The following is a 26908-nucleotide window of genomic DNA, read 5'->3' on the forward strand; positions in this document are numbered from 1 at the left end:
GGTGACCGTTCCTGTTGTTGCATGAGTGCCCGACTTCCACCGCATTCTAAGCAAAGCAAAATCCTTCGAGGAGAAGTCTCTCCGTCCCATAATTTTCTGGTTTGAGAATCCAGTTGAGGAGATACATCAGGCTGTTTATCAGGATCGATAATTAAAATGCGAAACCTTTTTGAGATCCTGATACCCATTTATGGTGGGAGGTCACAGTAGAGATGGACTGTCGCATGAACATTGTGCCGGTCCGGTACTGAATTAGCTATTCATCCTTGGTGCCCTGGGACCGACGTAATTCATCCTTGGTGCCGTGGGACCGACGTAATCCACGCTTTCAAAGGACTCTTTTGGTTCGTAAGAACAGAAGAAGGACCTCTTATTTGATTAAAGTTTTTGAAAGCGAAGATGAAAAAAATAATATTTTCATCAAAATAAGGATCTTTTTTTTCTTCCAAAAATATTTTAAGCCATCAAAATTTAGATAAGGTCTTTTTTTTATTAAAGGTATAATAGATATTTCATACAATATTTTCAGAAAAATAGATATCCAACTAAACATAATTCGCTTTGAAATGTACCATCTTTTTTTATAGTCAACCAAATATACCAAAATTATTTGTTCAGATATTATATTTTTAGAAATCAGTTTTCAGAAAAAATATTTTCGTGAACCAAATGAGACTTTAAAAATATTCTAGAAACATAGATCCGGAGGAACTTGGTCCGCAATCTCAGCACCTTCTGAGATCGTCTCCAACTTACGATTTAGTTCACTCGCATTCATGCTGGTAGGTAAGGGTTAAGTTTTAGGTAAATTGGATTGAGCCTGTTATTAGTCGGTGGCCATGCATTAAGTAATAGGCTCTCTATATATAGAATTCTTCACTAAGTTTGGGCCATCCAGAAACTTAATTTTTCTCCGCTTGATAAAATAATAATATCATTCGCATTAACGTGGTCTTTGATGCCCAACTATGACATCTCCTGGTGATCCCCTACACAGAAGGTTGACGTACTAAGGATGAAGTGCAATAACATGGAGGGGACACACCTTCATGCTCCTTTACTTGGATCGGAATCTACCAGTACTACTGGTGCCTTGCAGTATTCCAGAATTCTTAGGACTGTGGAGTCGCATGCATCCACGATCTCTTCTGCTGTTCCCTTTCTTTCATTGAATCAAGAGAATCAAAGTATTGTACGTGACATGCACCAGTGAATGCATGCATGTATATGGATATGTATTTGGTACTCAATCTATGGACTAGATAGACGTGCCGTCTACTCTTTCTCATCGCAGTGACGATATCAAGATTACAAAGGCGTATAAGGTATGCAAATATCATTTAATATTTGGTCATATAGTTCTGGTTCTGTTAACATGTTATCCAAGCATTCCCTTCCTTTTGCCGGGCACTTGGTGTCGCCTCTTTATTCAAGAATGGCAAGGAAGCCGCGCCTTGCAGCGGCTTTTGTATTAGTTTTGCAAAAAAAATAAAAAATAAATCTCATAATATTTTTTTTTGAATTTTTTTTTTTAGGAATATGCTTCTAAATATCAAATTTTGCACAAATATCCTTTCAAAATTAATATTAAAATACTTATTTTGCTATTCTATTTTTTTTTTATTTTTATTTTTGCATATATACTCACATCATATAATGCTGTTAAAAAATTAATAGTTTTAAATTAAAATAATTAAAATATTCTTAATAGGTAGATGGGCGGAAAAAAAATTTATAAGATTATCGCGATAGGGGACAAAAAAATAATTTCAAAATTTTATTTTATTTTTTTATTAATTTTTTTTTAAACCGTGTTAGAAGAACCGTTATATTAGGGGTATTTGTGCAAAAACAATGTTTTATGAGGCACACGAATAAATATAAATTTGAAGAAGGTATTTATATAAATTTGAATTTTAAAAAAATATTTATGTAAATTTTTTTTTTTTTTGTTATATCAGATGACTCATATACTTTTAGTATGGATCTCGTAATAATTTCTATATAACATCTCTATATCAATATTTAAAAATAAATAAATGATGCAGATATGAAAAGCTAAAACAACAAGATGCTTAGATGGGCAGAATCAACTATTATTTTTTTTCCAATCGATCTGATATTTAGATAAATTTTAAAAATAATATCCGGTAAAAATTTGCTTCAACTATTAATCTGAGTGGATGAAGTGGAATATCATACAAATCTATATATCCATACACGGAAGGATGACCCACGCTCTTTTTGGATTCTAGAGGGTCCCATTGAGAACTGGAGCCCATCCAACCCCCATTGTTTGCTGAAACCCTAGAGAATCCCACGAAAAACCCTAGGGCATCCGGCCTTCTCTTCCCTCCTTCACTCGGAATGGCAATTCTAGGGCACCCAAGGAAGGATGCCCCATCCGCTCTCCTCCGTCATTATTCGCTCAACAGCGTCCCATTTTGGTGAGATCCATCTGTCGCGAACCGTCCTCTTCATCTCTATTTCTATTCTTTTTTTTTTTGCTTGTTTTTCTCTCCGATTTACAGAAGAATGGCGAGATACTCCGCTAAACTTCGATTTCCTTTCTCTTTTTTCTTTCCATGTTAGAAACGTAGCATTTTCAAATTTTTTTCCCCAAAAATATTTTGGTTCATGATAGATGGAGAAATAACCATATTTTCTGAAAAAAAAGGACAACATCTTCTGTTTTGGGTTGCCATCCCCGATTTTTTTCGATAGAGAAATCACCCTGAAGTGAGGACCGGAAGTCCGAACGAAACGATAACTTGATTTTAACACATGCAACTCCCCCCGAGGGGGAATTTCTCTTATTTTTTCTTCTCCGATCTAGATAAGAATGGCTAGAACCTTTGTTGAGCTTCCATTTTTTAATTTTATCCTTTGCTGAGTTTCCATTTTTTCTTTCTTTTTTTTAATATTTGGATCTGCAGAGGGCGTTCGTAAAAAATATTTAAAAAACTTTGATTAACAAAAGAATGGAAACAGATCTTCTTTTCCCCCAAAATGATAATAATTTTTTTTTAGCAAAAAGAAAAGAAAAAGAAGGGAACCAAAGCTCTTTTTGTTGTTTTAAATTCACCGTTGGCTGCAAAAATAATTTTTTTTTAGCGTTTGAAATCTTTATAGGTTGAAAGTTTTTTTCCTTTTATGAGAAAAAATAAAAAAGAAAAAAAAAGGTATTTTTTTTCTGTTATTAAAAATTATCGTCGGTTGAAAAAGAGAATTTTTTTTCCAGCATTGGAAATCTCTGTAGTTTAAAGTTTTTCTTATTGCAAAAGATGTACTGCAGGTTTTTTTTTCTTAAAAAAAATGCATGAACTGAGGGACACAAAGAAGCGAGAGCATTTTTTTTTCCACCCTTTAAATCATCATGATTTGAGGAAAAAAATGATTAGATGAACAGAATTAGAGTATTTTTTTTTGTTCTGACTGTAACAATGTATTTTTTTTTTTTTTGCAGCCTTTGAAATCCCCCTTGGTTGAATTTTTTTTGTTCACAGAAGATTAAAACTAGTTTTCAAAAAAAAAAAAACTATCTATCCATCCATCCACCCACCCATCCATCCATCCATCTATATATATATATATATATATATATATATATATATATATATATATATATATATATATATATATATATATATATATATATATATATATATATATATATATATATATATATATATATATATATTTTTGTATATATTTGTATGTATGTATGTATGGATATTTGTATGTATGTATGTAAGTAGGTTCTTCGGAAGGATGGTATTGGTCAGAAGGTATACCAGCATGCATGCCCTATTCCGCACCCTCCAAATTTAAAACTCATGCCTATCATCTATTTATAAACCCCTTTTCAATCCAAATTTGAAGGGGCACAATCAAGACCTACTTATTTTAGGTGAGTTCATGCAGATTGGCAGATCAAGATCAACTTCAAACCCGCTGCATGTAACGGACAATTACCCTATGTTTTCTTCTTGATAGCCCAAAATGTTGAGGCCACTAAAAATTAATAATATAGAATTTTTCGTTGTGTTTCGGCAATGTGATTATAACATACATGTAAATAGAATCAACAATATCAACATATAACATACATACCAAACCTATAAAGGAAGCTACTCGGTCCGTAGTTCAATTTGTCTCTCTAAGAAATTCTGATAATCATCTTTTTGAAAGAAATTCCGATAACCAACTAATAACTATCTCTGAATCCTTCTCTAGGGGCTCTCAAGATCATAACCAAATAGACATGGCCCTTCTAGGCTTGCCTCATCTCTGCAAGAGGGACGGTAATATACTAATACGATAAAGATGACATCCTCTTGTTCCCACCAGCTTTCATGTTTGGTGAGCAAAAAGCAGTAATTATGCGAAGCGAGGATTGTCGTAAACACCAACATTTGTATTATTCTTAAACAGGAATTATGCCCAACAATGATCATTACGAACATTAATGATCATTACGAACATTAATCAATTATGTCGAACAATGATCAACGACTGTCATAAACATCAACATTCCTATAATTCTTAAACAGGAATCATGTCAAACACTGATCATTACGAACATTAATTATATGACAACCTCGTGACACCCATTCCTTGGGTACAATTACGAGGGACTTTAGATGCCCACGCAGCTTTGGGCCAAAATCCTTAACCGGCTATCGATCCGAAGTCCGAACCCAAATCAACCATATGCCACGAACCCAAGACGATTATAAACACGACCCGACCCGACCCGAAGTCCGAACCGTTCCTTTTGTCACCGCCCAACGGCTACCAGATCTCCCCGTCGGGTAGTTCTAAATACACCCCCCCTATTGCTCAGGACACCCCCCAAAAATTAAAAAGAAAATACCCAAACTAACCTTTAGTGTAATTACCATATTGCCCTTGAAATTTTCTCAGTACACCCCTCCTTCCTCCTCCTCCGTTTCGTGCTCCGTTCGGCACTGGATCGCCGAACAAAATGCTTCTGTTCGGCTGAACGGTGCCGAACAGAAGGCTTCTGTTCGGCGATCCAGTGCCGAACAGAAGGCTTCTGTTCGGCAACCCTCAACCGAACAGAATCCTTCTGTTCGGCGGAGGGGAGGGGAGGAGGGGTAGGAGGGTGGGGAGGAGGCGGCGGAGGGGGGAGGGGTAGTTGGAGGAGGGGGAGGTGGAGGAGGGGGAGGAGGAGGGGGAGGTGGAGGAGAAGGGGGTGGGAGGAGGAGGCAAAGAAGGGGGAGAAGGCGGAGGGGGATGCAGAGTAAGATGGGATGGGGATGGGGGGCGGAGGTAGAGGGGTGGAGGAGTAGGAGGAGGGAGGAGGGAGGAGGAGGAGGAGGCAGAGGCGGGGCGGAGGAGGAGGGGAGAGGGATGAGGAGGAGGCAGAGGTGGGCGGGAAGAGGGAGAGGGGGAGGAGGAGGATGAGGAGGGGGGAGGAGGAGGAGGCAGAGGTGGGCGGGAAGAGGGGGAGGGGGAGGAGGAGGATGAGGAGGGGGGAGGAGGAGGAGGCAGAGGCGGGGGTGGGGAGGTGGGGGGTGGGGAGGGTGGGGGTAATTTAGGAATTTTTAATTTTTTAGGGGTGTCCTTAGCAAATGGGGGGGTGTAGAGAGTATTTAATTTTTTTTTAATTTTTGGGGGGTGTCCTGAGCAATAGGGGGGGTGTATTTAGAACTACCCCTCCCCGTCCGACGTCTTCTATTCCCTACATTCTCCCGTTATTATGTCCCCCGGCGGCGGCGGAGGAGCCCGTAAACGGCCGCGCGCGGAGAGCACCGCCCGCCTCTCCTCCGAACCCGACCCCGATCCCGACGAAACCCTAGCCGAGAATTCTCCTCCCCCGACGCCTCTCCCCTCCTCCGCCCCCACCGCCAGCCGTCTCAACGACCCTGCCACCGCCGACGTCCTCCTCCGCCTCCACCTCGACGATTCCTCCTCGACCTTCTCCCCAGTCCCCCACCCCACATTCCTCGACCTCCACCTCCACTCCTTCGCCCTCCGCCGCTCCCGCTACTTCGCCGCCCTTCTCTCCGACCTGTGGCTTCCTGACGCCGGCGACTCTACCGACGCTGTCTTCCGCCTTAACCACACGGTCCCCTCCGCCGCCGCCCGCTCCCGCTGCCCCTTCGGGTCCCACGTTGGCGTCCTCCGCCTTCTCTACACCCTCGACTTCTCCGGGTCGATCCTCTCCGCCGCCGACGCCCTGGAGATGCTTCCCGTCGCCCTCGAGCTCCTCTTCGACGATTGCATCCAGGCCTGCGTACGATTCCTTGAGGCCGTGCCGTGGACCGAGGAGGAAGAGGAGGCCGTGCTCAATTTGATCCCTTTCCTCGAAGAAGAGGAATCCCACGACCTCCTCGCTAGGATCCGGCCGGAGACGAGACCCGACGGGAAGCTCCCCTCGGAGGAGATGCTTCACGGCCTGATCCTCTCGGCCGTGCACAGCCATCCGAAGGTGGCCACCGTGAAGGCCTTTGTGGCGAAGTTACTGAGAGATTACCCCTGGCGGGACTCGGTGAGAAGCGTCTTGGACCGAGCATTCTTGGATAACCTGGAAACGGTGAAGAAATTGCTTGGAGAGTATGCAAGCCCGGACTTCAGGGTGGCGGAGGACAACGACGAGACCGAGGCGATGCAGAGGCTGAGCCTCCACAAGGCAATGGTGAATGCAAGGCACCTGCTGTGGCTGGTGGAGAGAATGATCGAGCTGAGGGTGGCGGACATGGCGGTGAGGGAGTGGAGCGAGCAGGCTGCGCTCGTGGCCGACCTGCAGAGGACGTTCAGGGATGACGCATGGTGGAATATTGCACCTGGCTTGCCATCGCTAGTGATGAGGTGCACCAGCCGGCTCGCCAATGCTGTGGCTGCTGGGTCGATCCTGGCTCCCAGACAGGTCTTGCTTTGGAATTTCTTCATTCTCCTTGTAGGATTAAGCTTTAGTTGTTGAATTTTTGTTTTAATGCCACTGAGGACGATCATTTAGTATTTGTGGTTGCACCTCCTTCTTGAATTCTTCTTGCTCTCAATGCTGTAAATTGAGAGTTCCGTCTTTATGGTTCAACAGCTAAAATAGCTGTTTCCTAATCTAACTTTGCCTGTATAACATAAACAATAAACATTAACCGCCGATACCAAGAATTATCACAAAGTATAAAGTGCTGGCTATAGGAATTCTCATTCACCAAGCATTCTAATTAAATCCCATTGTTTGGTTATGTCTGTGTCATATAACTGTAATGATAAAATGCCAGAAATTTTTTTCCATTAACAGATTCTAGTGTATCATTGCAATGCTGGTGATTTTGGAATCAAGATCTGATTTGGACAGTATGTGGAAATTTTGGGCCACAGTGTACTGCTGAAGTGTGATTTAGTCCTCAAATATGAAACAATCTGATCGTGTATGCTGGACTTTGAAAGGCTGTTAGTTGTTCAGGTGTGTCAAAGTTGTCTTTCCATATAGACAGTACATACTTGGTTTTTCTCCTTTTTTTTCTCCACATTGTTTGATGTATTTATCTCATTGCTAGACAAAAACTTTACTGTATGTTAAACCTTTGAGAAAGCTCAAGAACTAGATTCTCTGTCTTGAACTGACAAATATGGATCATGTCTGATGCAATGTCAAACTATGTATAATTAACCACTTCTGACTGTGAGTGTCTTTACAAACTCAATCAGTATATGTGGATCTGTATTTGTTAAGTTCTATTATTTTGTTTTTTCACAATACAAAAATTGTCTTCTGTTTTGCAGTACCTTGATGCTAGAGATTTTATCAAACACATAGCAGATTATGTTGTAATTTTGGGTTCTGCTTTTACCAGTTTTAATCCCACTTTGGAAGCCAAGACAGCTTGTAGACATCCCATATATATATATATATGTATATATATTGCATAGTGGTAGTGGTGCATGCTGGACATTGGGTTTTTGTACTTTAAGCTTTTTGTTATATGTTCTTTTTCAGGTGAGAATGAATCTTGTGAAGGAGTGGCTTCCTGTGTTGAATGTTTGCAGAGATATGGTTTCACCAATACCATCTGGTCACAAAATGCTTTATCAGGAGATGGAAGAAATATTTCTAAGGATTATCTCCACCCTGCCAATGTCAGATGCCCAAGAATTGCTGCAGCAGTGCCTCAGCTTCTCCACCCGCAATGTTGATGACTGCCCACACCTGATCTCAGCATTTAATACCTGGTTTAGGCGGGCAAAGTGACCGCCACACGATGGCAGTACCGGTTGAAAGTAGATTATGTGAGTGGCATAAAATGTGGATAGACTATTGAATATATGATCATGTCGATGATGTTGTTTATTGTTTAGTAAAGAGCTACAGTAGACTTCACATGTAACTTACATATTGATAACTTGTCTTATATTGTTCTTTCCATATTTGTGTCAGACTGCCTTTTGATCTGCTTTTGCTGTCATACTTTGTGAATAGTTTCCTTTGTTGTAACTTAGTCTGTTTCGTGCCTTAAATCTTCATTTTTGTGATACGAAGTGGAGATGAAGTAACCAAATATTTGTATTAATTATTTTTGGCAAGCTTGTGACATTTACATGTTTTCTATCACTTCTTAGCCACCTCTGATCCATGGGACCCAGCTTTTTATCAACGAATCCAAATTGTTCAGTATGAACACCCAATAATTTATTCTTAGATGAACTAGGATGTTATCTGGTCATTTTCTTTATATATCTTTTCGCACAGGCATTCACTTCCCTTGGTAATCTGTGATATCCATTATTATTGCATGGGGCTAATTTTGAAACCTTCTGGTTTTCTGTAGGAAGCAGATAGGCATGGATCAGAATACGAGGCCTCAATGTTTCAGTTAACATCTTTACTATGCTTCTCTTCTGGTAGTGTCAACAACTTAAACCACAATATTTGCACAAGAATTGGAAAGTAACTCTCTTTACCTTTTATTAAGGGGAAAAGTCTTAATTATTAAAGATGATTCATTGTGAATGCTCAATCATGTGATTGCTTCTTGTTGTTTTTCTTTCACTCTTATGTCTTGGTGCAATAACTTGCTGTTGTTGTTGTTTCTCCTTTTCCATGTTCCCTTGATTTGTGATAAATTTACTAGAAATGCAGTTCCAGTTGAATACCATTATACTGGTATCTACGACTACCTGGGAGATCAATTCGCCTATTACTGCCTGTTGCTGAAGTCATTTTCTTTTCTCTATCTCTGGATGTAGAAGCTGCTAAAATCATTCATAACCTACCTTCTTGTTGATCTTTTATATTATTTTCAACTGATTGATGTACCGGATTTTCGGATATGTGCCTGTCACTCCTTTGCAGCAGATAAAATCCATTGCTTCTGTGAGGGGCATTGAAATAACAAAATCTAAATATGCACCGCTGGTATCAGGGTTTAGGCACATCAAAAACAACAAAATCTGCTAATCATTTTAACCTACAGAAAATTGATTTCAGCCATATTTCTATGCTATTACAGAATGGTTTCTAGGTACTGCAGTCAGGTTCCACAATGCTGATAAACTAGTTAATTGTGTCATGTTATTTTAGGTGTATACATTATACTTGTTATGATTAAGGTTCAAACCAGCATTGTGAGAAAATAGAAACTTCTAACTTTTTTTCCAAAACAACACCTTTATAGCTTGAGGAATGATAAAAAATAAGAATCTGTTCAGTGGGATCTTAAATGAACTATTTACAGTTGGTAAGGGTTGGTTGAAGAAGAAAAGATTGATGTATTTCTCTGTCATAGCTTACCTGCATTTAAAAGACATGAGATGAAAAAACTGTATTAAGGCTGGTTGATCTGTGAGGAGAAATGAGGATCACTTGAAATGGTATCAAAACTTGTTGAGACCCAAGTCTGATGGATTGTCAAGGTTATAAGTGTTTTCGTATAAGGAAGAAATCTTTATGCATAATCACGCAAGGTTCTTGTTTATTGATGAACGATGACGACGAATTGCGGTTGGTTGATCACCTTGTAAGTACTGTTCTGGAAAGGAATTGTACTTGTAACTGAATCATGCAATCAGGTTTTTGATGATTGACATATTTTACTTGTGACTCATAATTTGCAACACTTTTTTTAGTGCATGAATTGCAATCAAACACCAGGTAAGCTCAAGTGACTTTTTCTAAGGCACTAATGATAAATTGGACCTTAACCTATTATTAGCCTAAAGATGGTTAATGTTTCACCAAAAAGTCATAGTTGAGCACAATGAGAATTTAATGCTGTAAGATAGAGACTCCCTATGGGCATTAAACTCTTTAAAAACTCAATCACGTTTCTTAAGAAGTCCATTGGAATCTTATTAGGAAAATGCCTAGACTCTGCTGAAGCAAATCTTTCTGTTTCTTTACTATTTAAATATTTTTTTTTACTATTTAAGAAAATTGAATGAAATAGGAAAAATATAAATCACATCCCTCCATGTTTCATCAAATATAGATATGATCATCTTGGGATCACATCACATGCATAGCATGCATAGAATTCTAGTTTCCAACTACAACACAGAAATGTAGAATAGAACTCCAACACCAGAGCCCCCAAAGCCCCTACAAAGCGCAAGTCTTGTAAAGGCCTATTTTTAGTCCATTTCAACACATTTCTTGGTGTTTTACATGTCAAGTGACAACTTGTGGACCTTGATGGGGAGGCCTTTGGGAAAGTCAGGGAAAGGACTGGCAAGTGGATGATCAGCCTCTGCTAATTCCCAGTCAAAGTTTAGGACAAAATGATGGAGAAAAACAGTAATCTCCATCTTTGTTAGCTCTTGTCCTGGGCATCTTCTTATGCCATGACTAAACGGCATGTAGCTGTCATCTCTTGTAGTGCTGGCAGAGACAGTCTGCAAGGAGAAGAAGACAGATAAGTAAGTGGATATAAACAGAATTTCATGATTTTTAACCAAATCTGAATCATTGGACTCACATATAGTTGGTGAACATAGAAACTTTATTGGAGCATATTATCCTATCCTTTGAAGCCATGCCACTGGCCTTATTAGAAGTTTACTGAGGAACCACGACAAAAGGGGGAGAACTGAAGAGAGAGACTAATTGAATATTTTCGCTCTGATTTTGATTTTTGATCAAGCCAATCTTATCTATGGGTAACTGGGGATTTCTTTGTAAAATTGCTTCTAACTATTATGAATTGTTTGCACATTAATCTTTCTATTCCTTGTTGATTCATTCATACTAGGTAGGTACACACCTGCCATCTCCATGGATTGAATTTGTGAGGCTCATCATGCAGAGAGGGATCCAAATGTGCAGCTGCAAAGACTGGAATAATGTTCCAATCTCTTGGAATGTCATATCCTTGATAAAAAAAATATAGAACATAGTAAATTACAAAGCACATCAAGGTACTTGATTTAGTAATCAGTCTATGATAGATATACTTCTATGATCTGATTGAAATAAAAGAAGGCAGGTTGCACAGATGTCTTGTACCTTGAAATTGGACATTGGTTCTTGCCTTTCGATGAACAAACCTGATAACGTTGCCAAGACGAAGAGTCTCCCTTACAATCTTCACCCATTAAAAAAAATAAAAAGAGGATGGTCAACAAGTGGAACCAATTTTTTTATTATTTTTTTGAGTTTTTTCTAAATTTTAGGAGAGATGTTATGTGCGAGGACTTTTTAAGTGGGGCCCTCTTCATTACCGTGATTTATTCAATCTCATGGCCCTTTGTCTTTTCTTTGTTAACTTTCATGCTTCAAAGCACAATTATTTGATCCAAGGAAGGTGCACCTAGTTAGGGGTGTACCGAGCTGTACCGACAGCATACTGGGATAGTTTCGGCAATAAAATCGAGAAAACAACGAGCAGTGAAAGAGGGAGAAGGAAAGAGAGAGAGAGAGAGAGAGAGGAAGGAAGAGGGAGAGGGCGGCGACAACCACTAGAACAGGGTCGAGGGAGAGAGGTCTCTTTCTTTTCTTTTGAAACAGGGGCTCCACTCCTGTTCCAATGCATGGAGGAGAGAGGTCTTCGAAAGTCCTCCTTCCTCCCTCCCTTGGCCCTGTTCTAGTAGCCGCTGCTCCCCGCTGCCCTCTCCCTCTCTTCCTCCCTCTCTCTCTCCCTCCCTCTCTCTCTCTCTTCCTCTCTTTCCTTCTCCCTCTTCCCCTCCCTCCGCCTCTCTCTCTTTCTTTGCCACACTCTCCCACTCTCTTCTTTCCTTCCTCCCTCTCCCTCCCTCCCTCTCTCTCTTCTTCCTATCCCCCTTCCTTGTCGATTTTCCTATCGATTCACGTCGGAACAACACGGCATGGAGATGTATTGTACCAAACTGGCATGAGTGTTGGCTCTGATACTGCAGACCTTGGTTAGGTCACTTAGTAATGTAACAATAAAATGGCTAAAAAGGAAGGTTGTGAGATATATTGTTCTTGTTGATAGTTTGCGTGCTTGGTTCATGTCTTTTATTTTTATTTCTCCCTTTACTAAATCTTTTAAAGTTTCGATTTTTTTTTTATAGAAAGAATTGAGTTGTTATATGTAAACTCACAACTCAATGGATTGAAACAAATCAATTAAGGAAAATAGAAATGAAATCTAGGATAAGGAAAGGAGAAAAAAAATGTTTGGAATACTGGTGGGGCTAAGAGGTGTGCTTGTGCCTTGCACATGCTAGCCACTAATCTAGCATCAAAAGCCCTCAGTCTGAGAGAACTACAGTATTTTTGAGGAAAAAGAGGACTATAAGAAAATGAACACAAACTTGATACATAAAGACAACAGTGGAGGCTAAATCAGATACAATGACCGTATCTGCAGACAAAGATGTACATAGGCAGTCAGATACGAATTGCTATATGTAAACAAGTTGTGAAAGGGATATATGTGAAGAGTCCTACTTACTAAGCCATGTGGTACTTCAAAATCCATGAGTTACCTTCCTCCTGCATTGAGTTAGATTACCAAAAGATGTGTGGAATTTTATGGTTCATCCTTTTTGGATCCTTGGTTTGCACTAGAATGAATAATTTAAAGGTTTTGAAGGTGATAACTTTTACATGATATACACCAAAATTCACATGGGATGAAGTAGTAAGGAAGGACTTGATATCTTTACATCTTTCAGAAAATGTAGCCCTAAACAGAGCAGAACAGAGGAAAGTAATTCATGTAGCCGGGCCCCAACTAGTTTGGACTAAGGCTTATTTGAGTTGAGTGGCAGTGAAAGTAATAACTTGATGTATCACAAATTTGAGTAGAGACCATTAGATTGTAATTGTCTCACATTTAATTGGCAGATTCTTATAGTGCTGGATTTGTTATGATGGTGTAAATGAGCTAGTTGGTTATGTGGATATAGTTTTTTTGCAATTAATAGACAACTAAAAATGTTAGATGGTGGAAGCTTAAAGCCAATTGGTTTTCTGGACCAGAATGCCATGGTTCTTCCATTGTATGCATGCTGACATGCTGTGTGGCTCCAAGTGTCTATTGTTTGTGTAGATTCTGTGGTTGTAATTGTTACTCAGAAGGTTTAAAAGCAAGCAAAGGATTCAGTTGGCATACTGTGTTGGTCATTGCTATTGCACTTACGTCAGAATCTGGCATTTAATGCAATGATTATACAAACAAGTATTTTATATTCGTCAGTTGTATAAGAAAGGTCTCATAGTAGGACCTTCAAAATTTTGATGTTTACAGATGAAGCTAATAGGAAGAGTAATCCATATGGTGTAGTTGTTTCTTTCTATTATTCATTCTTTGTCAGTGAATGAGGTCTTTGGAACTTGAAGTGATTTGCTTACAATAGGCACTAAGACATGTTACTGGAGGAAAAGATTACTTGCATAGACTAGTTTGTTAGAAAATCTTTTTCTGCTTGCTTTTTACTATTATATGAGGTTTTATATGTGACTCTCCAGCACCGGCTAGCCTCTAATCCAACAGTGAGAGTTCTGCTGTAAAACCCTATAAAGAGGATAAAAAAAGGATTGTGCAGACAGGCTGCAAGTAGTATTACTGCTTTCTGTGGCTAGGGGGAAGGAAATTTTATTTTAGAAGCCTCTACACATGGTATCCTATTGCTTGGTAAAATGCTTCATAATCAAATAGGCGTCGCCATTTCCTTTGGTATTCAGGACTTGGTTTGCCTTCTTATTTAATCTATCAGATCATTTCTATGAGCTCCGGGTTATTACAAGAGCTTACACATTTAGTGAACTCCATTTTCTTGTAGTCTTGCCATGTCAGAGCTCCTGTTTCTCCTCTCTCCTTTTTCAACTTGACTATCTGTATGTGCTCTTCCTGAAACCATGAGAAACACTTCATGTTTAAAATTTTATTACCTATCAAAAGATAAGATATCAGATATACATAACTTTAATCGTCTTCTGGAACATGTCTATTGGAGTGGAGGACTTGACATGGTTGGTCCTACCTGTGTTATGATTATGGCCTAGGTGCATCTACTATTATTGGTTAGCTGTGCTCATGCAAGATAACAACATTAATGAATATAAATTAGGGTGGCCAGGTTAATACTCGAAGCTCTTCTAAGGCTCTGCGACTGTCTCTGAGGAAGTAGATGGCTAATGTCATCGCTGTGGAAGAGGTTTCGTGGCCACCAAAGAGCAAACCAAGCAGGAGATCAGCAAACTGCTCAGCATCAAGATTGGATTGCTGCAAAATGAATCCCAGGAGGTCTGATTCTCCGACTTCATCACATCCATCTTCCTTCCGGCGGATTCTCTCCGCCATCAACCGATAGATGATTTTTAAAATGGCCGCTCGCGACTTGATTGCTCACATATACATTAAAGAGAGAAGTCATGCTTGTGACCTATATGTGCGCCAAAGAGGAGGAAATGGAGGAAGAAAGAGAGAAGAAATCCTGAATACCTTTAAGGCCTTTCTGTATGCAGTGCCTGGCAAATTGATGGGCATGGATACTGCCGCTCTCATGAAGCACATAAATAATTTGCGAAGCTGCTCTGTTTCTGGCTCTCCAGGTTTCATGCTTAAGATATGCTTCACTATCAGGTTAAATGAGATCTGCAAACAAGCCAAAAATGTCTCAACAGAGGTCTGAAAAGAAAATACTATCAAGAAAACAGGGACTTGCACATGCTTGTCACCTTTATTGCTGCTGCTTTGAGAGGGAAAGGAGTGTGCTCCATCCAAGTGCTGAAAGTTTGGAGGATGGACTGCTCAGCATCCCCCAGGAAATGCGAGCGGAGCCTGGGGATGCTCATGAAGTTGATGGCGAGGGATTTCAGGTAATGGTGTGTATCCCCGGAGGCGGTGAGCATCGACTTCTTTCCAAGGATGTTGACCAAGGCGGTCGGCCAGCTTGGCTCAAATAGCCTCCCATCATTACACAGTATGAACCTGTTCAGCTCTGCATCAGCTGATACTATTGTAGGTGTCCCAAGCAGGTTTGACCTGAAGATCTTTCCATACCTACAGTTGGTGCAGCTCGACAAAACTCAGGTACATTATTGATATTACTACCTATTGTGATAAAACAGTGTGCTGGATGGTGGAGTTTGAGATTACTTGTTGATGCGTTTCTCCATGTATTCTCCTAAACGAGTGCATAGGTGGCTCTTCCTGAAGGCAATGGTCTCTCCAAGGAGAGGCCACCCCATGCTTCCTGGTGGTATATTGAGTCCATTGTATCTCTTCTCAGTTCCCTTCCAACCCCAGGCTGCGAGGGCTACAACCGCCGGAAAAAAGCAGTGACACCAGAGATAACCAGAAAGATATCTCCATTTACTCTCTCCCTCGTCGTCCTCGCCTCTCTTGCAGGAAGAAGGATCATGCATAGAAGAGCTTTATACGGGGAAGTATTGGTGGATATATAATATAGCTGCTAGCTCTAGAGTGACTAATACCAGATTTTTGCCAAAACACCAGATGAAGAATTGCGTGTGGGAAAGTGTTGATAAATGACTCTATGGTGACTGGTAGCAGATGAAGAAGTGCGAATGAGGAAGTAGTGCTGGTGACCAGTACCAGACGAAGTGCTCATGTATTGCGCCGGGAGGAATGGTATTTGAGCAAGCAATTCTTCATTTCGTTGGTTTGTTGGAAACCGTAGCAGGGATTGCATGGGTGCTGTATTATTTTCGTGCATTGTTTTCCAAAGAGAGCCCAAGGGGAAACAGTTTAGGTCGCATTGCATTGTGGCTTTAGTTTCTTCCTCTATGTCAAATACTTGGATGAAAAGATATTCAAAACATTCAAAGTAAATTAAATTTCAGTAGAGTTTAGTGCCAGATACGAGAGAGTTCTAGGATTTTAATCCATGTCCTCATCTCACTGTCCGCCTTATATTGCAACCGTAATATAAACTCTATCTAAACTCTATCAGATTAGGCTTTATTTTCTCGGATGGAATTCATAGTTGTCTCGGGCCTGAACCCATTCAACACTGTTGCTACCCAGCAGTATTCAAGTCACTGCTTAGTGCATTAGTTTTTTATGATAATAGCGGTTTGCTCTTGTTTCTTGGGTGTCCCCACCTTCTGGTTTTCTCAAGATGAACTTTGACGGCAGCGTGGTTATAGATGGGAGGTCCGGAGGTGTTAGATTTGTGATCAGAGACTATCGTGGTCGTCTGGTCGCAACAAGAGGTCGCCACATGCCAGGTCTTACCGTAGTTGGGGCAGAGCTTTGGGTTGCCTGAGAGGGTATATCATATGCGAGGCGGGTGTTCGGTGCCGAGTGGATGTACATCGAGAGAGACTCATCTATGATGATCGAGTGGATACGGGGTGCAGACAGATATGGAGATGACCATCCACTTATTCGTGAGACACGCAGGATGGTTGTGGAGATGGGTGAGCATCAGGTAGCATATATTTTTTGGAAGACGAATAGGGCAGCAGATTGGGTCGCCTCCTATGTTGCACGGCACTCCGGAAAGTTCCTATTGACGTCCACAGTAGAGCTCCCCTTTTCATTGTACTCTTTATTTTCTTCTAACTTGGCAGGATGTACTTACGTTAGAGCTATATGAATTGCCATTTTTCACCAAATATATATATATATATATATATATATATGATAAATTTCTTGCAACTAAATATATATCATTCTAATATAAATATAATATTTTGTTAAAATTTTATTTAAAAATTATAATTAGATAGATGGGCCTAAAAATATACAAACACTATAAAAATCTTTATCTATGCTATTATTTCTCAGCACATATATTATTTAATATGTTATGCCGTGGTTTTATAGTCTAAAAGTTTAAATTTTTGTGGCACTCTTTTATCAGCTAATGTTAGACTATGAGCAATCATCTTTATCATACCCTCGTCACAACGCATATTTGGATCTAACTTTAATTCTATTTATCACATATTCATAGCTCAAAAGAATTTAAACTATTGAAAGGAAGACCGGGTTTATAAATCCGTATCACACTTCTTATGAGCCGGGATGGGACTATGATAATTAACTAACAAATCTATAACATTTCAAAAGAATGGAAATCTCAAATTGAGCTAATAAATAGAGGTGCTCCGCCTCTCTCCTCTGCTATCAAACTCCAGAGCCCCCTTTCCCTCAGAAAAGAAAAAAGAAAAAAGGAAATCAGACTTTGAGCTTAATTGGAAGTAAGACTTGATGGTAACACATCAGTCATTTCAATTGGAAGTACGACTTGATGGAAACTGGATATGATAGACCCTTTTTTTTTTTTTCTAAAAAAAAGGAAAAAGGAGGAGGAAGGGACAAGCCCACCCCACGTAGCAGTCCTCACTGAGCCTCCGTCCCGCCAGGAGAATGTTCGATGCGGGCAAAAATAGCCGTGTGTTGGGCATCCCGACCGATTTTACTCATACTCTTTCCACCCGTGGGCCTGGCTCAACTATCCCTCTGGGCTCTAGTTCGAGTCCCACGTATGAGTACGTCACATTTGGCATTATCCCGGCTACTAGAGGTTTCAAGAAGCGTTCCTATGCCTCCAAAGATAGATACGGCCTTCTTCCGAAGGTAGATACGTCCTCTACCAAAAAAAAAACCCTCTTATTTCTCCCTGCACCTCCTTTTTCTTCTATCGCAAGGCGACGGCTCATGCCTTCCGCACGTCGTCCACGGGATCATCATGAACAAAAATCAGGCAAATTGCAAGCTGCTCACGAGAACTTCATGCACGGAGAGGAGGCAAGAAGTTTCCGCTACGCTTCTTCATGCCTTCTTGGAACATGGTGCTCAAATGCCCATCTAAATTCTCGTTTAAAGTTTTATTTCTTATGGTGGTATCCTATCAAAATCTGTGCAGATGTGTATTTAGTTCTATATCGATTATTTACTAGATATATTTTAGATATATTTCTAATCCACAAATATCGGATACTAACTATGTTTGAAGGCTATGTTCTAATATTTTTATGCTAAGTGCATAGCGAGTATTGGAGTGCGGTGGATATACCACCATATCTAAATAACGCGCATTAGAAGGCAAGGAGCAACAAATGCATAGACTTTTGATTTCTTTCTTTTTTGCATTTTCTCAGTTACATGGTTTTTGCAAATAATTTTAATGAAAAATATAATTATTGAAATAATAATGTAATTTGGTAAGTTTGTAATATAATATTTGTTGTTTTTTGTATTAGGTTATTTGTCCCATTAAAATGGCTAATAGTTAATGTTGTAATAACTATTATTTTGTTCTACAAAAATAAGCTTAAAATAATAAATAACTATGATATCTTGAAAGTCTTTCTAGCAGTACTGTAATTGTATCACTAAATTAGCTTTCTACGGAAATAGAATAAGTATTTTTTTGCATCATATTTTCATATTTTATTTTTTATTTATCCTTATAGAATGAGCACGGCCGAAGGGGGCATCCTACCTCATGTGCATGTGCATGTGTAGGTGGGCTTCTTTTTTTTTTTTATGAAGAGGGAGGCAAAGCCATCCGGTTTTTATTAGAAAAGTGGAGTTTACAAAAACTATTTATAGAAGATTTGTAAGAAAAGAAAACATAAAAAAATAATAAAATTTTTTTGCAAAAGCTAGTGGTCTGTAAGTAGACCTGTTAAACTATTCAACAAGCTGAACAATCTCATAAGTAATTTAAAGAATCTCTATATCTTCAATGTGTAACTATGTAAGCTCTGTATAAAAGATAAATCAACGCCTTTCAACGTGTGGTGCCAATGCTACAAAATTATTCTCAAGTTTAAGACGAGGATCAAGTAGCTTCTTTAAATCGATGGTTCAAGTCAACCACTTTAGATGGTGGGTCCGATCTTCCGGTTCAATTCTTCTAAACAATCAACAATTCAATATTCAATTATCATAAATCTTGCAGCGACCACGGAACTCTATACTAGGGAGAGAGAGAGAGCTGCGAACAGTGAAGGTTCTCCTAGGTTGCTCCTCCCATGGCGTTGGAGCTTCTCCTTGTGCTTTCTCCTGCCATCATAGCCCTTATCCTCATCTTTAGATTCAAGAGCAGTAGTAGGACCGATGGCAAGTCGACGAAGCTCCCACCGGGGAACCTCGGATGGCCTCTCATCGGCGAGACCATCTCTTTCATGCAGCCCCACTCTTCTGCCTCCTTGGGAGCCTTCATGGCCGAACACATCGCAAAGTTTGCGCCCTTTTCTCTCCCCCGCATCTCTCTACATGCCAAGTCCAACTCTCTTTCCCCTCTAAAATTTCTCTCTCTTTGTTGCATTTCTGGGCAGGTACGGGAGGATCTTTAGGACGAACTTGTTGGGGAAGGCGACGATCGTGTCGGCGGACCCGGAGTTCAACCGATTCATCCTTCAGAGCGAGGGGAGGCTCTTCGAGAACAGCTGCCCGACGAGCATCAAGGAGATCATGGGGCCTTGGTCGATGCTGGCGCTGGCGGGCGACGCGCACAAGGAGATGCGCTCCATCGCCGTCAACTTCATGAGCAATGTTAAGCTCCGCACCTTCTTCCTCCCCGACATCGAGAAGCAGGCGCTGGAGGTTCTCCATTCCTGGGAGGACCGCTCCACCTTCTCAGCCCAAGAAGAAGGAAAGAAGGTTACTCTAAAACCAGTGTATCATTGTGACAATTATTTGTACTGCATGCGAAGATAGATAGTGATAGAAAGGTGACTAATATGGGTGCAGTTTGCCTTCAATCTGATGGTGAAGCATCTGATGAGCTTGGATCCAGGGATGCCGGAAACCGAGCAGCTAAGGCTGGAGTACCATGCATTCATGAAGGGAATGGCCTCCATCCCTTTGAATCTACCTGGAACGGCATACAGAAAAGCCCTGCAGGTATAATTAATTTAATTACCTTATCCCAACTTGCATTGTGGGGAGGAGGAGTCGGAGCTGATCCATGAATAGTGCTACTGGCATGTATCACTATGCCAAAGATTAATTTGCAGGAACCTGCAAACTAAATCACCTCCCATGTTGCTCTAGTCTTGAGTTTTTCTTGTTGATTACGTTCGCCATGCAATAGATATAGAGTTTCCACTGGAGAAAGAACGAGAAAGACGGCACATCTTGAGATTCATCCTAAGTATGGGATCTTAGTAAACTAGTTAGAAAAATTCAGGGGGAAATGACCACCTTATACGTAACATTGCAATTTATTTTTGAAGCCTGTTGTTCTTGGAAGCAGAGTTTGCGTGGCGAATATGTCCTCCAACTTAAGCTCTCTTTCCCTTGGGAAAGTACTTCCTGTCTGATAGGAAATTAATGATGACAGGGAAGACTGGAAGATTGATTGCTACGATATTTGGAGGCGTGACCTTCGCTAGAAAGTTGGTTGTTAGTTTTCCGTATGAAATATATTTAGCTGCAGCTGGATGGCAGACCTTGAGGAGAACAAAGAAATTAAAACTCCTTTCTTGGGAAAAATTAAAGATTGAGACGTTGGTGATCAATTCCCACCCCTCTTCAATTAGAGATTGAGAGTGAGAATTTTCAGACTTTCTTTTTGTAACAATCCAGGACCTCATCCAAAATGGCTAGCCGGAAGGTATTATTTGGATTCTTTGATCCTGTATATGTACCCAAGATCTACCCAGCGAATAACCGATGTGAGACTAAATACACGCCCGCACGGATCCTTACTCCCCCCGTTCAAGTCCTGACGTCCTCGTCAGACTAAGGGTTCAAATTCATTCGAATCTATAACAAACACCACGATCAGCCCGTGGTCAGCTCCAATAGATCCGTGCTGCAGTGTCCTCTAGTCCACATAGGTTATAGGCCGGGTCTGCTCTGATGGGGGAACACGGGGCTCCCCTGCCAGATATTGTCCGGTTCTGGGGCTTCACGCAAGCGTCCTTCACCCCTCCCCGGTTTTGTTTTCCACCCAAAACGCGTCTGCAGGATTTGGAGACACCCGCCTCATATGCCCAGGCTCTGGAACGAGCCTTTCCGATGTGAGACTATTGGGCCTCACACCCTTCCCACCATCGGACAAGAGTCGTCCTCGGCTCTGATACCAAATGTCACGCCCCCGCCTCTGCGAGGCACGTGAGGCACCTAGTGCCCACGTGGGAGCCACATGAGGGGGGAACACGGGGCTCCCCTGCCAGATATTGTCCGGTTCTGGGGCTTCACGCAAGCGTCCTTCACCCCTCCCCGGTTTTATTTTCCACCCAAAACGCGTCTGCAGGATTTGGAGACACCCGCCTCATATGCCCAGGCTCTGGAACGAGTCTTTCCGATGTGGGACTATTGTCCGGTTTTATTTTCCCGTGTTCCCCCCTCATGTGGCCCCCACGTGGGCACTAGGTGCCTCACGTGCCTCGCAGAGGCGGGGGCGTGACACTTTTACCCGAGAATGAGTCGTCCAGACTCCATTTTGTCCCAAAAGGAAAAGAGTTAGATGTCGTCATCTAACATAGATAAGGTATAGCAAATCTTCTGGCCTTAACCGGTGTCAACGAATAATCTTTCTGAGAAAAATATTTCACTGGGTCTGATCGTCCAATTTATGCAACGGTTAGCCATAATATTAGAAAAATCTTTTAGTTTGAAGATTACTAACACCAAAAATGTTTTCAGCTGAGAAAAATCCAGAAAAAAATGGTGCACATGGAATTCTATCAATACATTGGTTCGTAGGGTCATTCGAGTGGATTACTAAAAACTAATAAAATATATGTGAAAACATATACTATAGAAATGCAGTCTATGTAATTCTTGCTCTTTTAATTTTTTTCAGAAAATATGTATCTGAATATTCATTAAAAATTAGAGTTTTTTTTTTCTAGTAACTGTAGAAAAAGTTTGAATTCTTGAAAGCATTTTTTTCTACAGCTATATGTGTTCATACATATGTATATATCTATATATATCTTATTATCATAAGTTGAATATTTTTTTTTTCTGGTTTTAATTCTTTCCTCCTGGTTGTACAGTCAAGAGCCATAATCCTCAAGATCATGGGACAAAAGCTGGAGGAGAGAATCCAAAAGGTCAATGACAAATGTGAAGGCTTGGAAGAAGATGACCTTCTAGCTTCAGTATCTAGAAACACAAATCTTTCCAAAGAACAGATCCTTGACCTAATACTAAGCATGCTCTTCGCCGGCCATGAAACCTCCTCCGCTGCCATCGCCTTGGCCATCTACTTCCTCGAGTCATGTCCCAAAGCTGTCCAGCAACTAAAAGTATGCCTCCTATCTCTCCTTCAACTTTTCATAAGAGTGCTTCAAATTTTATAGCCGTTATTCTCCATTTTACCTCACAGGAAGAGCATGAGGAGATCGCAAGACTGAAGAAGGAACGCGGCGAGACTGGACTCAACTGGGATGACTACAAGCAAATGAAATTCACCCACTGTGTAACCTCCCATGAGCACATAATCTTATCCTTAAAAACAAAAGGGCGGATGAAAGCTAGTTCTCATAGAAGATTAATCTTGTGTGCTTTAATTTGTTAAGGTCATCAACGAGACCCTTAGACTGGGCAATATTGTCAAGTTCTTGCACAGGAAGGCTATTACAGATGTTCAATTCAAGGGTACGTTGGTGCTCTTTAGATTGTACTATGTATATCAACAAAATGACACAGACTTCTTTATTTTTTTTGTCTACATTTTTTTTTGTGAAGGGTATCACATTCCGTGTGGGTGGGAGGTGGTGCCAATCATATCAGCAGCCCATTTGGATCCATCCATTTACGATGATCCGCAGCGCTACAATCCATGGAGATGGCTGCAGGTTAGCTCTCTCCAAGCCATGTACACCTACTAATATATGAGATGGTTATCTTTGTAAAATAGAAGGGTCCTAGATAATGAGCTATCCAATGGAGAAGGGTAGCTTTCCCTCTCCAAATATTCCTAACCTCCAAACCTTGATGAAGGCAGGATTTGATCTCAGATCACTTGATTTGATGCCAATGATGAAAATAAATTTAAAAGAAATAGATCTGACCTTGAGTCATAGAATCCATATTAGTCTATCAAACTTCAAAATCTGCGCAAGAAGAAAGTCTGCCGCACTTCAAGATCCGCACGAGAAGAGAGTAAGATTGGCAGAAGTCTGTCTCGAGAGAGAGCTCTGCCAATAACATAGACTAGTATGGATTCTATGACTGGAGGTCAGATCTATTTCTTCTAAGTTTATTTTCATCATTGGTCCCACTGCCAATAACTTTACCAGTTTGATAAGCTGACACTTTTAGTCGTCTTCGAAGCACTTGCCTATACATTGATCTGCCAATAAGACTTAACACTTAATTAAATTGTTCATCAGGCAGTAGAACCATTGTTGTCTTGTCCTGTCTTTGGTCACTTTTAACTTCACAAATAGGGACGTTTATGTGCAATCTAAATACAAGGCCTGCTTAAATTGAAATGCTTAAGCTTAGTGGAACCATGCAGCAATTTGTGCCAACATAGAAATGAATTGGTCAAACCAGGGGGCTATACTGATAACCAGATGTTCTATTGATACCTTCTTACCTACAAATCCTCCATGAAATCATGCTTTGGAAGAGAGAGAGAGAGAGAGAGAGGGAGAGAAAAAATGGGCTGCATTAATTTGATAGAAGAGACTTAGACTCATCCATTATTTCTGCACTCGGCTGGTCTTTCCCTCATCCTAATCTTCAAGAAAAATCTTATTGGATCTACCATGACTAATGCATGATTTGTCATAATGCCATAACAAGCAATGTCACATGATGATGTAACTTCCATCATCATGTGCCCAATGATCCTACATATGGAAATTCTTTCCAAACAGGAAGACAAACAAGAATCTATGTTGTTACTTCCTCAAATTAGTGACCTATACTACATGATTTTAGCTATAAAAAATAAACCGCAACAGTTCAGTCATGTGGATCACTATTAAAAACAATTTGAAAGGTGAATCATGAGTAGCGACCTATCACAGAAAACAATTGATGCCATTTTGGATTTGCAACAAATGTTTCGTAATCATGTTTACTTTGGTCTCTTTCAACAATTGTCGCATTAAATATAGGAACTGTGAATGTAGCGGGTTCTCTTGATCAACAAAACATCGTCATCTTGTAGAGTTGATCATGGGCTGGGCCTCGGGCCTAAACCCTATTTATTTCTAATCAGGCTTCGGGCCAGGCCTATATAAAATTTTATCGGCTTTAATCTTGCGGCACATCGTTCCTTTTTATGTGATCTATACTATGTTCTACCATCCTCATTCAAATGCAGGCTATCTCCGCCAACTTGACGAAGAACAGCAATGTGATGTCCTTCAGCGGCGGTCCACGACTGTGCCCCGGCGCGGAGCTCGCAAAGTTAGAGATTGCAGTTTTCCTCCACCACCTTGTTCGGAGATACCAGTGGGAGGTTGCAGAGCATGACTACCCTGTTTCCTTCCCTTTCCTTGGGTTCCCCAAAGGCTTGCGCATCAAAGTCCGGCTTCTCCAGTGAACCTGAAGCGTAGGAGCCTCACACTTTCTTAGTGCTGCTTATGTTATTTAGGTCCCTAAATGATTGTACCAAGATCAGTTTGATTTTGGGGTGCATGAATGCAGTTGGAATCTTTGTGATCGAGGAAAACAGATGCTATTAATTCTTCAGTGGCACACGGGCAAATGCTTGAATTCTCAACCTTGTGTATTATAACTTATAACATGCGCACCAAGTTATAAATTTGTGGTTTTTTTTTTGGGACATCGGTTGCTCATACTATTTTCGTATGAGTATGGCCAGCTAAATCCATAGAGATAAGACTACACAGGGGGGGTGGAACCGAAGTGTGCCGAGTCTAAAGGATCGTGCCAAAGTGTGGAGCAGCAAATATGACAACCTAATCTACAGTTCTATTTGCCTCATGAAGAACGTGCTCAGCCTCAGTTATCTTCTCTCCTAGAGAGACTACGAGACTAAATTCTCAGGTTAATTAATTAAAAGAGACAAACACCATCTGCTAGTACCATAAATTTATAAGGTGGCAAAGTTTTTGCATGATAAATAAATAAATTTATGAGGTGTCAAGTTTCCATCCAGCCGCAAGGCCAGCTACAAATCATGGAATATCTAGTATATACATACGCAGAACACTTTCCTTTCGCAACAAAACAAATAAACAGATGGATGAAAAAGAAGTGGTGCAATGCAAGACAGGGTACCATGATCATTTGTCTTACCCGACCTGTAATTCAACAATTAATTTAGTTCTATTCTATCCAGTGAGCGAGAGTGCCAATGTAACAATGTAGGACCTTATCCAAAAATATCAACACGGTTCCTCATATACTCTCTCCGTTTAAGCCCTGACGTCCTCATTAGACTAAGAGTTCAAAGCTATTCAAATCTAATTACAAATACTACGATCGACCCGTGGTCGGCCCCAATGGATCTATGCTGCAATGTCCCCTAGTTTCTATAGATTATGGGTTGGGTCTGCTCTGATATCATTTGTAACAACTCAGAACCCCATCCAAGATAGTTAACCGGAATGTATTATTTGGGTTCCTTGATCTTATATAAGTACCCAAGATCTACCCAATGAATAACCGATTTGGGACTAGATACCCGTCCACACGGGTCCTCACAGCCAACAAACGAGATTTCGTGTTTGTGGTCAAAATTTCATTGATTTTTTCATTAAATAGCATTAGTTTGTCGCATAATTTTCAAATTTTGGTGGTTGAGTGGACCTAATAGTTTCCTGTTATTTTTAGAAGGATAATCAGAAAATTGTTCTTATCCCGATGAGAGAGGAAGATTAGCCCCAAGCCCAAGCCAAGAAGTATCAATTTGCTCAGCTTGAAGTCTTTCATGGTGGAGGTTATGGAGTCTAGAGTTGTTCTCATGATGGTGGAAAGAAAGAGTCAAACAAGTTTTTGTTGTTCCTGAAGATGTTCCCCCTACTCGAAGGCTGCGAAGATGTTCTTTTAGATGTACAGGTCGGTTTGCACCAGAGCAAGATATCCAACACCATATTATTCTCTTTCTTGGAGCCAATTTGCCTGAAAAACAAGCTTGTTGCATGAATCCTATGGACTATGAGCAGCTTGGAAGACAAGTTCAGGAGCTGCTTGACGGACTAATTTGGCCCAACATGAGCCCCTGTGCAGTACCCACTTTGCTGACTCCAAAGAAGGTTGAGACATGGTGTATATGTTTGGATGGTCAATCAATCAATCAATAGATTTGAAAGTCGATATGAACAACTTTGGATCAAGCCTGGGGATGAGTGAAAGACCAAGTTTAAGGCATGAGACGATCTCCCTGAGTGGTTGGTGATGCCTCTTAGCCTCTCTAATGCTCCCAGAATATTTATAAGACTGATGAATCATGTTATACAACCTCTTACTGGTGAATTCATCGTAATTTACTTTGATGATATATTGGTGCATGGTGCTTCATGGGAAGCTCACTTGTAGCATCTCAGAGAAGTAATGCTCTATGCCAATCTGAAGAAGTGCAATTCCATGGTTGATGGTCTAAATTCTTG

The 26908-nt window shown here is 40.6% G+C and overlaps 4 protein-coding genes across 6 annotated transcripts; 2 read left to right on the plus strand and 2 right to left on the minus strand.

Moving 5' to 3' along the window:
* The first annotated feature begins 5688 nt into the window (after positions 1-5688).
* Positions 5689-14573, plus strand: LOC103702751 (BTB/POZ domain-containing protein At3g05675). 3 transcript variants are annotated; one of them, XR_005506539.1, is made up of 4 exons: positions 5689-6895; positions 7973-8262; positions 8802-8874; positions 14506-14573. XR_005506539.1 is itself a non-coding variant. In XM_039114502.1 (3 exons), the coding sequence occupies exons 1-2, from the start codon at positions 5726-5728 to the stop codon at positions 8222-8224; spliced, it is 1422 nt and encodes a 473-aa protein (XP_038970430.1). In that variant the 5' UTR covers positions 5689-5725; the 3' UTR covers positions 8225-8262; positions 8802-8940. The 3 variants fall into 3 exon arrangements, 2 of the variants coding, with proteins under 2 accessions (XP_038970430.1, XP_017697195.3); XM_039114502.1 differs by lacking the exon at positions 14506-14573 and having other exon boundaries at positions 8802-8940; XM_017841706.3 differs by lacking the exons at positions 8802-8874; positions 14506-14573 and having other exon boundaries at positions 7973-8424.
* On the minus strand, positions 9078-14503 carry LOC120104091 (cytochrome P450 90B1-like). Its single transcript, XM_039114623.1, has 4 exons — positions 14151-14503; positions 11474-11552; positions 11232-11338; positions 9078-10983 (listed from the first exon to the last, which is right to left on the minus strand). Exons 1-4 carry the CDS (start codon positions 14307-14309, stop codon positions 10633-10635), a joined length of 696 nt encoding a protein of 231 aa, XP_038970551.1. The 5' UTR covers positions 14310-14503; the 3' UTR covers positions 9078-10632.
* Positions 14574-14938: 365 nt separating the features above from the next.
* On the minus strand, positions 14939-16361 carry LOC103702752 (cytochrome P450 90B1-like). Its single transcript, XM_039114503.1, has 2 exons — positions 15537-16361; positions 14939-15440 (listed from the first exon to the last, which is right to left on the minus strand). The coding sequence occupies exons 1-2, from the start codon at positions 15803-15805 to the stop codon at positions 15083-15085; spliced, it is 627 nt and encodes a 208-aa protein (XP_038970431.1). The 5' UTR covers positions 15806-16361; the 3' UTR covers positions 14939-15082.
* Positions 16362-19125: 2764 nt separating this feature from the next.
* LOC103702716 (cytochrome P450 90B1-like) lies at positions 19126-25090 on the plus strand. The gene is made up of 8 exons (XM_008785259.2): positions 19126-19599; positions 19697-20021; positions 20112-20264; positions 22370-22621; positions 22702-22794; positions 22895-22973; positions 23064-23173; positions 24655-25090. Exons 1-8 carry the CDS (start codon positions 19391-19393, stop codon positions 24874-24876), a joined length of 1443 nt encoding a protein of 480 aa, XP_008783481.2. The 5' UTR covers positions 19126-19390; the 3' UTR covers positions 24877-25090.
* The last annotated feature ends 1818 nt before the right edge of the window (positions 25091-26908 follow it).

The sequence above is a fragment of the Phoenix dactylifera genome, chromosome 16 (assembly GCF_009389715.1).
Source record: "Phoenix dactylifera cultivar Barhee BC4 chromosome 16, palm_55x_up_171113_PBpolish2nd_filt_p, whole genome shotgun sequence".
Taxonomy (NCBI): domain Eukaryota; kingdom Viridiplantae; phylum Streptophyta; class Magnoliopsida; order Arecales; family Arecaceae; genus Phoenix; species Phoenix dactylifera.

Excerpts from the sequence above, each read along its gene's own strand:
- LOC103702751 (XM_039114502.1), top strand. The coding sequence starts at position 5,726 with ATGTCCCCCGGCGGCGGCGGAGGAGCCCGTAAACGGCCGCGCGCGGAG. Across the intron at positions 6,896-7,972 it reads CGATCCTGGCTCCCAGACAG|GTGAGAATGAATCTTGTGAA; the intron begins GTCTTGCTTTGG and ends GTTCTTTTTCAG.
- LOC103702716 (XM_008785259.2), top strand. The coding sequence starts at position 19,391 with ATGGCGTTGGAGCTTCTCCTTGTGCTTTCTCCTGCCATCATAGCCCTT. Across the intron at positions 22,622-22,701 it reads AAGCTGTCCAGCAACTAAAA|GAAGAGCATGAGGAGATCGC; the intron begins GTATGCCTCCTA and ends TTTACCTCACAG. Across the intron at positions 22,795-22,894 it reads AAATGAAATTCACCCACTGT|GTCATCAACGAGACCCTTAG; the intron begins GTAACCTCCCAT and ends TAATTTGTTAAG.
- LOC103702752 (XM_039114503.1), bottom strand. The coding sequence starts at position 15,805 with ATGCATGATCCTTCTTCCTGCAAGAGAGGCGAGGACGACGAGGGAGAG. Across the intron at positions 15,441-15,536 it reads ATGGAGAAACGCATCAACAA|GTATGGAAAGATCTTCAGGT; the intron begins GTAATCTCAAAC and ends CACCAACTGTAG.
- LOC120104091 (XM_039114623.1), bottom strand. The coding sequence starts at position 14,309 with ATGAAGTGTTTCTCATGGTTTCAGGAAGAGCACATACAGATAGTCAAG. Across the intron at positions 11,553-14,150 it reads CGGAGCTCATAGAAATGATC|ATTGTAAGGGAGACTCTTCG; the intron begins TGATAGATTAAA and ends TAATGGGTGAAG. Across the intron at positions 10,984-11,231 it reads TCAATCCATGGAGATGGCAG|TATGCTCCAATAAAGTTTCT; the intron begins GTGTGTACCTAC and ends AGGATAGGATAA.